Source organism: Tetranychus urticae, chromosome 2 (assembly GCF_039701765.1).
Source record: "Tetranychus urticae isolate SD_2017Ah chromosome 2, NJAU_TeUrti_SD_1.0, whole genome shotgun sequence".
NCBI lineage: Eukaryota > Metazoa > Arthropoda > Arachnida > Trombidiformes > Tetranychidae > Tetranychus > Tetranychus urticae.
In genome coordinates this window covers 7,047,831-7,060,839 of record NC_142959.1, presented here as the reverse complement: position 1 = coordinate 7,060,839, position 13,009 = coordinate 7,047,831, and the positions used below count along the sequence as shown (strand labels likewise).

The 13,009-nt window shown below is 31.2% G+C and overlaps 1 protein-coding gene and 3 long non-coding RNA genes across 4 annotated transcripts in view; 2 read left to right on the top strand and 2 right to left on the bottom strand.

The window, feature by feature from the left end:
• The window catches only part of Calx (sodium/calcium exchanger 3), a 57,227-nt gene that overhangs the window by 14,150 nt on the left and 30,068 nt on the right, over positions 1-13,009 (bottom strand). The window contains exons 3-6 of the mRNA XM_015933729.3: positions 11,502-11,818; positions 7,266-8,772; positions 1,366-1,665; positions 294-673 (exon numbers count right to left, since the gene is read on the bottom strand). Of these exons, the coding sequence (XP_015789215.2) occupies positions 294-673; positions 1,366-1,665; positions 7,266-8,772; positions 11,502-11,593 (2,279 nt within the window). The 5' untranslated portion in view covers positions 11,594-11,818. The remainder of the gene's footprint in view (positions 1-293; positions 674-1,365; positions 1,666-7,265; positions 8,773-11,501; positions 11,819-13,009) is intronic.
• Positions 41-2,047, top strand: LOC149093775 (uncharacterized). Its single transcript, XR_016198520.1, has 3 exons — positions 41-264; positions 358-738; positions 1,357-2,047. It is a non-coding gene; the product is annotated as an uncharacterized LOC149093775 (long non-coding RNA).
• Positions 3,540-4,519, bottom strand: LOC149093774 (uncharacterized). The gene is made up of 2 exons (XR_016198523.1): positions 4,041-4,519; positions 3,540-3,955 (listed from the first exon to the last, which is right to left on the bottom strand). It is a non-coding gene; the product is annotated as an uncharacterized LOC149093774 (long non-coding RNA).
• On the top strand, positions 5,270-9,723 carry LOC107366155 (uncharacterized). The gene is made up of 3 exons (XR_001569581.3): positions 5,270-5,687; positions 5,793-6,159; positions 7,234-9,723. It is a non-coding gene; the product is annotated as an uncharacterized LOC107366155 (long non-coding RNA).

The window sequence follows — 13,009 nt, the reverse complement described above, 5'->3', positions numbered from 1 at the left end:
CTTTTTATCGTAAACATAAATCTTCAACATTTAATTGAAGGAGTTGTTCTGTATAACAGTGGATTTCTTGATTGGTTGATTATGACTTGGCAGCTTATTTTAAGATCTTTGTATGGAAAGATCTTTGTATTGAATCTATTGATTAAAGTGTCCTTTCATAATGTAATAACATCATTATTACCTGAATTGATTGAAAGCCCGGGAATAGGATTGAATCAAGGACTCAGAAATGGAAACAAACTCAATCGGTTGAGTACAAAAGTGGTAAAGTGGTAAAAATTGATTAAACTTACCATGTTTCATTATTTTCAAAAATTAATTCACCTTCTTTCATTATGAAATCTCTTTCTCCTTTAGCTGAACCTTCAATTGTTTTATATGGAAGTATAACTTGTCCTCTTGCACCACTAACTCGACTAACCTGGAGAAGATAGGGTCCAACTGATTCTGGTATTTCGATTGACGCTTCTTTGAATGCAAAAACACCTGAATGGTCATCATCGAGAATCATCACTGTGGCAGTCGGAGGTGTCCCCAACTGTAATTTAGGCCAGTCTTTACCAATGTTGACCAGGCCTCCATTATCAATGTTGAGATATCGAGGATTACTCAGGCGGCAGTAAAAATGTTCATCTTCTTCAAAAACATCATCATCTATGACACTTATCATCACCTGTTGCACGACAAAAGATATATAAATCAATTAATAATTTAATTGAATTTTTTTCATAGAGAAAGGTAACCAAAAAATTCTAATTAAATAATGTTACAAATGAAACAAGTTTAGTTTAAACATGAAGAATCCTTTTCTGTTTACTCCTGTTTCTAATAATATACACTTTTGTATATACTTTTACGTTCCTTATTTACAAAATGAATTGAGATCCGTCATCTTTATTTACTTTGAACAATTTAATTATCTACTCAGAAAAATTTCAATTTAAACTATCACTAAATTGCGAGTAAAATACTTATTAATCATCTTTTTATTTGTCATAGTCAATTGGTAATGAGAAATCTGAATTGGTTATTTCAACACTTAACCAGGCAGAAGTAGCAGTTTTAATAAATTGCTTTGCAATCTCATTTATTAATAATACGCAAAGAGGCAAGGAGTAAATGCCATGAAATAAATTAACTGTTGGTGATAGGGATAATTGAATTGGATCTGTAATATCTTTAATGATCACTGTTAAATTGTTGAAATGTAAATATTTCCCAAGTCGAGGTTGTTTGTTTAATTGTCAATTAATTTCCATTTTGCGTGTTTCAAAGTAAAACTATTGACTAAACTATAAGAGCGAAGAAAAGATACTAAAATAATTTATTTATTTTTTCTCTTCAACAAAAATCCAGGTGATTTACCTGTTTGGAAGTTTCGTTTGGCTGGAAAACGATGGTTTCATTGACTCCAATATAATCAGAGCCAGCATTAGCTGTACCATCTTCAGTGGCAAAATCAACTGCAATCGATTTGGATAAATCACCTTCACGGGCAACTGTTACAGCAAATTGTCCAACATTTTCCATTACCGTATAATGAGCAGGATCAAAAAAAACTTTGATTACACTTTCCAACTTCTTTTGAGTTCCATCTTTCTTATCCTCGACCTTTTCCACCCTCCTTTTAACCATGGCCGATCCTCCAGTTAATTTTTTGGTTGCCTTCAATGTTGACAAGTTCATCAAATTTGACGATCCATTTGAAAAATTAAAGGAAAGAAAGAAAGATGAATAAAATTGTCCATCAACAATCAATCATCCAAATTTATATTCACTCTGGAAGACAAAGGATTTCGTATAGACTGTTCACAATGCCATTGAAATCATAAACTATGTTCACCTTTATCATTCAACCCAAATCTAATGAACTTGTTCGTATATTACACAACTGAGAATATGCTGGATTACAGATTTACTTGGACTTTCACCAGAAAAACTGCAATCTCAATTGAATAATGATCATTTTGATTCTAACTTTTGCTGAAATGTTCACATTTGATGATAATGGATATATTTTTTGTGCATTTTGACAACTTTGAATGATTATCCTTATGATTGTTGTTGCTTTTTTTCCTCTTCCCTGAGCTTGAATTATAATGATTCAAAATTAATCCAAAAATTGTAGCTAAATGGGATCATTTAATCCTTATATTTTTCTACAATTGTTGATACAATTATCTCGTTAATCCAGCTTAATTATTGTTCATGTTGAGATTTAAGGGCAAATATACTAGCAAATTGGAACCATTGAAAGAGCTATGATTATTCATTTGGTTAACGAGACTTTTTACAATTACATTTAATGACAACAATGAGGACAACAACAATACTAAACATTGTAAATCGTTGACAATGTTTGTACATAATATTAAATGCATGTATGTATCATCTTGCGACGAAAATGATTACATCGGCAACAATTTAACAAAACAAACAAGCAAATGTATAAAGATAATAAGATAATGAAGTTTCTGTTTCTTCCCTTTACCTTTCAACATCTATTTAATACAAAGATATATATGTTGAAAGGTAAAGGGAAGAAACAGAATGCTATTAAATGTGAAAACCTAGAAACTGATAGTTGACGATAACTGTAAAGATGAACAAAATGATTATCCAGTTTATGCTATTGTTATTGTTGATCTTGGTGATGATAGTGATGATCGGAAGAGAGGAAACTAAAATTTATCACAAAATCTGGTTTCAAACAAATTTCATAGATAAAAAGATGAAGGGAAGAGCAAGAGTAAAGCTGTAAATGTAAGTTAATGTTAAGAATGGGCCACAATTGTAGATGAACATTTTTGGCAACACTTTCTGTCCAAGTAAATTTGACACTATTCCAAAGGAAATAAAATAGGTTATTTGAACACAGAGATCAGTCTATTTCTGGAAACCATGTTTTTCCTCTTCTCATGCCGTGTTATTCAGTTTTTCACTCACAGTCAGATTCATAATGATATTAGGACATTTCTTAGCCATATCATTATCAATATGCAATCTTGTTCAGCCAATCTTCACTAGTTTTTCCTGATGTTAAACAATTTAATTAAAATTCACATTTTCACATTATATCGATTGGGACTGAGGACAGGAAAATAATAGTAATGAGTTTGTTTTGATAATCTGAATTTCAGTATCAACTCATCTGCTAACATCTGAAAATAATATAAAAAAATGATGATAATAATGATACAGATAACAATGAAATAAGCAGTAAATCTTGATTCTTTCCCATGCTGGTTCTTTTCATTAAATTTCATCTAAACAATCTTGGTACCAACCAAGAAAAATTGGCATTGACATTGATTCAATTGAAAATGATATAAAGATACAATTGTTACCAATTAAGAATACAAAAATTAAATAATAATGATAATAATAGCGATAAGGAAAAAAAACTAATCAATAACTGAACAAGAAAAAGTATTCAATTGAATTAGAATCAAGAAGAAGAATCATTATTAGATGAGAACAAAAAGGTTAAAGAACGTAATTATATCTTTCATTTTGACAATGATACATAATAAATAAAATGGCAGGATTAATAAATGGTTTTAATTAAGTTACTATTAACTGATTACATTTCAATGTTCAACTGGACCAAATAAATTATTGAAATCAATGAGATATAAAAAGGTCAAAGGAAAGATCCAGCAAAGGTTGTAAAAGAGTAAAATGATCAGATTCATTTTCAAATATTCAATCAAAGTTTAAATCATTAATCTAATTTGATTAACTGAATGTTAACTCGTTTATAGATTTTAATCAACCCTCTCTTAATTAATTAGCAATGGAAGGAAATCAGGGGAAATTGTTTAATTTGCGAAACCGATAACAAAAATAGTTGAGTTATTTTATTTTTAAGGTAAAATGTTGCATTGAAATGAATGTTGAAATGAATTTGATTTGTTCATTTTAAATTTACCGGATTCTCAGAGAGATGATCAGGCTGTTTAAATGGTTATTCAAAGTGAAGAAAGGATTGATTAATAGATGAGTTGAAACATATAAATCAAGACTAAGAAATAACTTACATGAGAAGAGGAATAAAAATGAAGGTATAAAAATTTTGTTGGTTTCCATGCTAGACTTAATCATACGATTAACGGGATCAAATAAAGATGAAAATGAACAGTTGAAGCAACTAAAAAATGTGATCCAACCAAAGAGTAACTCTTTGGATCCAACTGAACAATCTGAGTGTATTAAGGTTTCACTGCATCAACAATTAGTCAGTAAATGAAGAGGCACAAAGGTTAAGGTAAAGTCACATTTCACAATCAAACCTAAAATTGGTTATTGTCAAATTAATATTACAAAACTGATTGTCCTCAATAGTTAAATTCAATGGAAATTTGCTTCAGGGATAAATGAAAATAAAGGCAATCTAATTTTCACATTTCCATGATCATAACCATGTAAAGACTACATTCAAAAACTGTAATGCATTCCTAATCAGACACTTTTGGGTTAAAATAAAAGCTACAAAATTAGAAAGAGAAAAGTCTTCTGTTTTAAATCTCTTTCTTTCTATCTTTCTTATTCTCTTTCTTTTATAACCTTAAATTCCTAATGGGTTTATGATAAGAGTTAAGTAAGAGTTGACAATAGGTTACCTTGGATACTTAAAATCAGACTTTTCTTATCACATTTTTCAGTTGCTTTATTTTGTCTGTTAAAGATTCAATTTTTGGACCGTTTTTTTTGTCTTAATGTTGACAATTTATTATTGTTAAATAGTAACTATTTCTCTACGAAACTGTCTTCAATCCATTATTAATCAGTTGTTTGCTCAGTTAATTTCACAGTCAACGTGATCTAACCAGTTAATCTTTATTGACAATGGATTATTAATCTGCTAATGGTTCTTCATCTCATTGTGATTCCATGGGCTTACTTTTTGTGATTCACTTAATTTTTAACTTTGAATTAATTTGGTGTATAATTACATGATTGAAATGGTAAACATGCTTTGAATTGAATCAATGGTTTCCTCCAACTCTTGAAAAGTCAATCTTGAGACATTGATAAACATTCCTTGATTCTTAGCTGCTAATGTTTATGTGCTTCAAAGTGATTGATAGATTCAATTGATGGATTCTGCCTTTGATTTTCGTTTTTTTTTCAATTTTATATTCTGTGCAACTTTTAAACATTTTTCAAGTAAATAACAATATTGAAAGAGTAACATTGGATGTTATTTGAATCGACATTATTGTTGACTGAGTTAACTTGATTCAAAGTATTGATAATATTGACAATGAATGATTAATTCCACGGTGAAGAAGAAAACGAGAAAAGAAGATGATGAAGATTGTGATTTGAAAAATAAATGATAGGAATAGTTTAAGAGGAAAGTGAAAAGATGAAAGTGAATAAAAAAGAAGTTCAATTTGAATGGAACATTTAATTCTATTTTTAAAAGCATGTACGGCTGATGATGGTAATGAAGATAAAAATACATTGGCAAAGTTAGAATAAGAAGAATCTTCACTGAGTAGGAATTTGAATAATGATAATAGCAATAACAATAATAATGATAATAATAATGCAAATGCATGAAATATTAAATTGAAGTTTTAAAGAAGAAAAAAAGTGTCAACAATTGAAACGAATCACCAATTACCATGAGAAGAGAAGCTTTTTGATTGGCAAAAAGCAACGAAATTGAATTTACAGTAGTAAGTTGAAAAAATGTGCTTATTTTGCTGTTAATCAAGCAGAATTAAGAAGAACAAGGTTGAAACTAATGAACAAATATAAAATAATTTTCTTTTTCTTTTCAGTGTTTACCTAAAATTATGGAACTAACGGAATCTGAAGACTCGTGGGGTCTCAACTCATCCAACGGAAGCTCTATTCCAAGCATTGATTATCTGATGAAAGCTAATGTGAATAATGAAGGATGGCATGAAAAAGATACATTTTCAGACAGTCTTTCAACAATTTTCTCAATGTGACACTTGAACACTTTTGGTGGTTTGAACCCTTGAAATGGGCTCATGTCTAAATTGTTGCTTGATCTTGAACCATTTCCACCTTGGATTCAATTCATTTGGCAACGCAAGTCTTAATTTTATCATCTTGAGTTTAATTACAAGCAAATTTGGATTAATACTTAACGTGTCAAGTATAATCAGCAATGAATGCTTGGTGAGTACAAAAAGTTTCACTGTTTCTTCACTACATTTAATGTTTTTAAATTTTACCCAATAACTATAGTTAGTCTCTTCATGATATATTCATTTTCATTCATTTTATTTGCTTACATCTTCGGAAGTGTCAACAAATTTTCATTTTTCCCCTCCTTCTGTTAGTTGAAAGCAACAAGAAAAAAAACGCTTATCTAGGTCATTCACAAAATCATATTTCAGTACAATTCAGTTGAGTGAAACAAAATGATGACATTGATGACATCTACTTTATCAAAATAGTATAATATCTAATATCAAATGTTTAAGAAGTTCTGTAGCATAATAAAAGCTTTTCTTTTATTATTAAACAAAATTAACATCAATCTTATTCTGATGTAGAGATTTTTCAAAGTGAAACTCTTTTTTCTACCCTAAATCCAAGACGTTCAATATAAGGTGAACAAGGAAAAGTTATTAATCAAAATGGACCTTAAAAATGTGATATTGCAGCATCATGAATTGATTCTGAAAGCTAAAGATATTATACTACACAGTATTAATGCATGGATATGTTGGAAGGAAAAATGAAAAATCTTTTGTTTCCACTTTTTGACCCATTCCAACATTTTATTATCATATCATTTGATGTTACCAAAAGTTGAACTCAAAATTTATTCATCATAAATTGATATTTATTTAAGCTAAATTTCCGGTTACTCTTGACCCTGTCAATCCTGCGAATTGTGCGAACAATTTGACATGAGAAGAAGACGAGAAGTTAATTTCAGAAGTGGAAGAATTTTCTTGCTGCTTCAGGCTAAACAGATGATGATGATGATTATTATTATTTGAACAAGAGAAATGATTATTGGTACTCAATCATATCTCTTTTTTTACCACCTCTTAACAAGTTTTAAACACTCTAATTTGATTTATTGATGATAACAAATTCAATGAATGATTTATGGTGAGAAATACGATTTAGAGATAAATAATTCATACTTTTTTTCGAGATGATTTAACACAAGGTGAAAATACGTTAATGTTCAATGGTCATTGATTTTGATTTGTTTCTTTTTCTTCTACTTTTTAGCTAAAAGTTAAGTATGTTTTAATGGCACTCACCTGGAGACGATAAAATGCTCGACTTTTAGGCCCACGATTGATGATCTCTTCTCTGGCCATGTGTTCAATATCCTCCATTTGTGCATCCGGATGTTTCTTGCGAAGTTCACGAAGAATTGAAATAAACTCACGTCGATGTTCCTCAAACTCTTTCGTCTCCTCATTAATATCTTCATCATCATCAAACACTCTAAACATTCCATGAGAGTGAACACCTGATGTTAAATGAGTCGACTGACTTGCTGCATCTCCAGAAAGGTCAACATGATTAGACAATATCTTATCACCCAACTCAACATCTTCAGCATCACCTTCACCTTGAACAATGACTCCACGCTTATTCATGCGATAATTTTTGGACAAATATTTGTAAATAAGAAGACGACGATCGGCAATCCAAGCGGTCAGCACGGTAGCCGGGAAAAAGGCAAAGGTTAAAAAGGCTTCCCAAAGGTCAACAATGCCCGGTGAAATGACGGAAAGTATAATAAACAGCCAGATGTAGGCGAAAACGGACCAAACCATTGTAACGAAAAAAACTCTCAAATGTTTAATCTTTTTAACCTCACCGGTTGGAACAACCCAAACACAAACGGCGATAATGACAAACATGTTGAATGCCGCAGAACCGACAATGGTTCCAGGACCAAGATCACCAGCCTCGTAGTTTTGTGCATACACTTCAATGATGCTGAGTAAAATTTCAGGTGCACTTGATCCTAAAGCCATAAGGGTTAAATTGGAAACTGTTTCATTCCAAATGCGAACCGAGATGACCTGATACTCGCCGTTTGCTTTTTTAATGCGCACATCGCGTTCTTGTGAGGTAATCACCTCAATGGCAGCCATAAATTTATCGGCAACTATAGAGACACCTACAAACAGGTAGACAAGGCAGAAAAAATAGACTAAACCGCGAACAATTACATCACCGGTGGACAGGTTTTCCATTGGACGCCAGGCTGGAAGAACCAGTCCATCTTTACATGCTAATCGATGAACTGATGAGGTTCGATTGGTGTGTAAATAAACTGTTGAAGAGGGTTTAGAGGAAGGTGAATCTGGTGCTTCGGCTGAGGATGATGAGACATCTGCTGTTTCCACTGCGGATGATACAAGCAATGAAGAGGTTAATGATGCTGATGAAAACGATGATGGTCTCGATGAAGAGGAAGAGGAAGAAAATGATGAAAACGATGGTGATGATGATGGTACAGAGGATGATAATGATGATGTGTATGAAGGTGATGCGGATGATATTGAAAATAATCTGTTGTCATATTGTTCTCGTGAAATGTCGTTTATATTGTTGAGGTCAGTGTTGATTCCAATGGTAACAAGGTTGTGTTTTTTATTATTCCCTGTTTGACTAGATTGCACAGGTAAACAGTGTAAACTGCATAACAATAGTATTAACAAAAGGTTGTATAAAGGTTTTAACAGTTTAATTGTTAATAACCTGTCGTTTTTCATCATGAATTGAGGATGACTTGGATAACACTGAATCCTACAGTGAAAAGAAGACGAAGAAGCAAGAAAAAAGGCAAAAAATGGTGAATTCAAGGAATGTTAACTTTTCTTGGAATGGATTGGATTAAATTTTTCCCTTCTTCTTCTTCCTGATATTAATTTAAACATTCGATGGAAAACACTTTATCAATTCGAATGAAAAAAGGATCAAAATTTTCATCTAAATTGCTGTTAACTGGTGAAGTTTAATGCACAAGTGCAAGAGTGCAACATTGAGAAGACGAGACAATTTAAAAATTGAGTCGCTACACAGTATTGCACTGAAAAAAAGAGTTGATGGAAAAAACAAAAACACTGAAAATACAAAACTCAAACTCGAGATGAACATTAACAATGTTATATTAACAATAAAGTGGATGTAAGGTTGTGATGATTTACTGGTGTCGAGTATGAAAAAGATGATAATGATGAAGATGAAGATCAAGTTGGTAAATGGTGGAGCCAAAAAGTAGAGGATAAAGATGAAGTCTAACTCATCATCAACTGACTGTTTAATTGACTAAATAATTTCCTGGCTTGGATAACCTTTCAAAGGTTGTCTTTGCTAGAGACTCCATTTTTTTGTTTCAACCTCTGTAATTTTTTAGCTACTCATTTAAGTCCCAAAGCTTGAGCTAAATTTGAAACAGCTAAACATAAAAAGTTGGATAATTATCAACATTAAACCTAGCGCCTTCTAGTGAATTTCAACTTCATCTGATTACAATCCTGATCATGTAACAAAAGATGAACCTAAACTCACCTTAAATGACAAGAAAATGAAATTTGTCTTCAGTCACCTTTGTGACCTCTAAACAACAGAAAGGACCATCAAAGGAGCAAATCTTGTTTTACCTCGAAATCAATGTTTAAAATGAAAACCATTATCTTTCATTATTGATTGTAACTGAAGATGATTTTGAAATGAATAAACGATTCATTGATTAAATCAATTAAACTCTGGAGTTGCAGTTGAAACTAAAAGGTTGAGATGAATTGAATGTTTTGATTTATTCAATTCGGTGTTTAGTTTTTTTAAATTAATTTTTTTCTGTTCATTTTTATATTCGTTTTAATGGTTATTGGAGCGATTAATTGGCTGCTGGTTGAACTAATTGTATAACACTGATTAAGTCTATGTTTCATTTGTTGTTCAGTTGAAGAGGGAAATGCCATTCAAATGAAGTACTTTATCAATGTATCATTAATTTTGTGTAAACACAGGCAGATTAGAAGCTGAAATCAAGAGCTGACTTAATTAAATTGCTCGCAATTGAAATTAGTTGAGAAAATTAAGGAAAAAAGTTGATTATTTTGATTGATTGGAAACAAAATGAACAAAGGAATCACCTTTTTCTTGGTTGTTGTTTTTTCAAAGACAAATGAATGTTCACACTAACTAACGATTAACTCTTTTGTTTCAATTTTCAGCAACAAAATTGAGTTTACATGGTAAACAATCAATAATCTTTATTCAGTTTTTTGATAGTCAACAGGGAATGTAAATTTATTATTAAGTGAAACAATATCTTAATGACAAAAAACGCCTTTCATTTGTTTAATGATTTCGTCTTTTCCTTCAATTCTGTACTTTAGATGAAACTCAATTTACATTAGATTAACATGATAAAAGGTAATATAAAACAAAATGTTTTAAAACAAAGTAAAGGTTTACAATTTATGCTAAATTGTCAATCATCAAAAACAGAGTAAAAAACATTCTTAGCTGGCAGCACAAACAGATTAACAATGTTAACACACAAATTACAATTAAAGAAATTACAGAAATTTTGTTCTCCTCACAATTTGATCAAATAGTCATTTGATTATCCTAAATTTGCAACTTAATCAGGTTAACGATCACTGAGCATCACAAGTTCAAGCATCGATCAAAGCTGAATAATAATTTTCAGCTTGAATCAAGATCAAGCAGCAAAAACTGTTTAATCACGAAACAGGCAACTTGGTCATGATCAAAGCGATTGTAAGATGATTTGTATTCAGTCAGCTTCACTTGAAATATCTAAGTTGAGCTTTAAATTTAATCCAAATTCAGGGTTAATCTTGGCTATTGAATAGGTTTAACTTGTAATTAAGCTTCGAGTCAGATAAGTTAAACTGAGTTACCAGGTTGATCTTTGGCTTATTTGCTTGTTGAAGAGACAAGAAAAGGTAAAACTTGACCAATTAAAATGATTGTTATTTTGATGAGAGTTGATCCTTTCACCTGAAATGTTCAGACAAGACTCAATGTTTCATGCAACTTCAAGAGCAATACACTCGTTTGGTAGGTAACATTTGCCTAGCAAATTAACTGGAATCATTGGGTTCATTGGGTGAAGTGTGACAGCGTTACTTGGTTTACAAGCTGAAGCCATCATTTGATTGTTACTCGTCACTTGATACTCTCAATCATTCAAGTCAAGTTGAATGCAAAAAATTGAATGTTGAACCATTTCCTTTGTGAGGCTATTAATTGAAACATTTCATCTTGACCCATGCATGGTAACAATACTTGCTCACCCTTGACCTTTCCTTTCCTTCCTCACGATAACCTTCACCAGATGAAATTGATTGATTAAGAGGGTGAAGAATAACATTTTGTCATCAATTTTACCTAAAATTTTGGTCACCCAAATGATTACCAAAAGTTGCCAACAGTGTTCACTCAAATGTTTAGTCAAATGAAGAAGAAGATGAAAATTTTTGAATAAAAGGTCAGCTTACCTGATATCCAAGTGCAATGGTGATTTGTCTTCATGTTTGATAATTAGTTTATCCCAATGATTGAGATTACTATTTGAATTTGGCATTCCCATTAACAGTGGCAATGAGTAGAAGAAGGTAAATTTATTGGGAAAAAATTTGCTTCTCAATTGATTTTTCACTTCATTTTTGTTTCCATTGATTTACTTGCAATCGTTTCCAGAGCAAATTAAAGCTTTTGGATGAAATTGTTCACCGGCAACATTGAAAAACTGATGAGCTAATTATTGGAAGCAATTGATTTCATTCATTTGCTGTGACTCTTGCAACCAAACAATCTGTTGACAGAAGTAGAAGGAGGAAAAAAATTAATAAAAATTAATATCAAAATATGATCATCATTTTCAAATTGAAATTCACATGAAAATGGAAAGCTAAAAAAGTCTCATCAAATGATCAAATTCAAATGAATAAATTACAGTTTCTTTTGCAATACCTTTTATTAATAACTTTGCAGCAGGGAAATATTTACAATATCATCAATAAAACAAATTAAATTTTTCTTACACAATTCAATAATCTAGTCTTGTACTTTTCATTAAATTCAATATTGAATGCAATTTAATTGTTTCATTTCTCATGTTACCTTCACACTTTCAAATCTAATATTGAGCCAAACCTGGAGCATCTTCAAGTTGAATGTTTGCTGAAAAAATAGCAAATGTTAAGATGACAAGGTAAAGCTCAATGAACCAGAAACAGCTGTTGACTCAACATGCTCAATCAAATAATTTCAATCACTAAAATGGTCAAAATTCAATTCGTTTCAAGTTCAACATTTGAATCTGCAAAAGGCCCAAACAACACAAGGACAAGACTAAAGTTTACTTGAAGACTCAAGTTGCTCACATTGCCAGACCAACTTATTTGCAAGGTCGATCTGTTTGATCGCGTTCACTAAAGATCGATCGATAGAATCGACATTTTGTTTAAATTCGCTGTTCCAAGTCTTGTCTTTTGCTCTTCGAGTCTTAATCTTTAGACTTTGATGCGAAATATTGCTATGATTAAGGCTAATGAACCATTTGGTTGACTTTGGTTTGTTGTCTAATCGCTATTGTTGATGAGAAAAGTTGATTTTTGAATTTACTTTGAATGCGTTTGAATTTGAAGCTACAAATGAATAATTTTTTTCTATGAATGTATTTAGTTGAATAAAAGGCTTTCATTATTGTTATTGATCAAACATTTACCTAGTAATCAAAGGAATACCAAGTGAAAATGGTTGATAAAAACTTGTAAAAGTTTGATGCTTATAAGATTAATAGGTGTACAGTTATCGTCAGGGAGTGAAAAACAGGCAACATGAAATGTTTACAATTCTGAAGCTGTAAAATGAATTGAAGAAGCTGCTGTGGAAAGGAAAAAACAAGACAAATAACATTTGAAAGTGATAACGTATTTCACATTTGTTAACATTATTATTATGTATAAAGAAGGCGAACAAGAAAAGGTTCACGTTGAACACA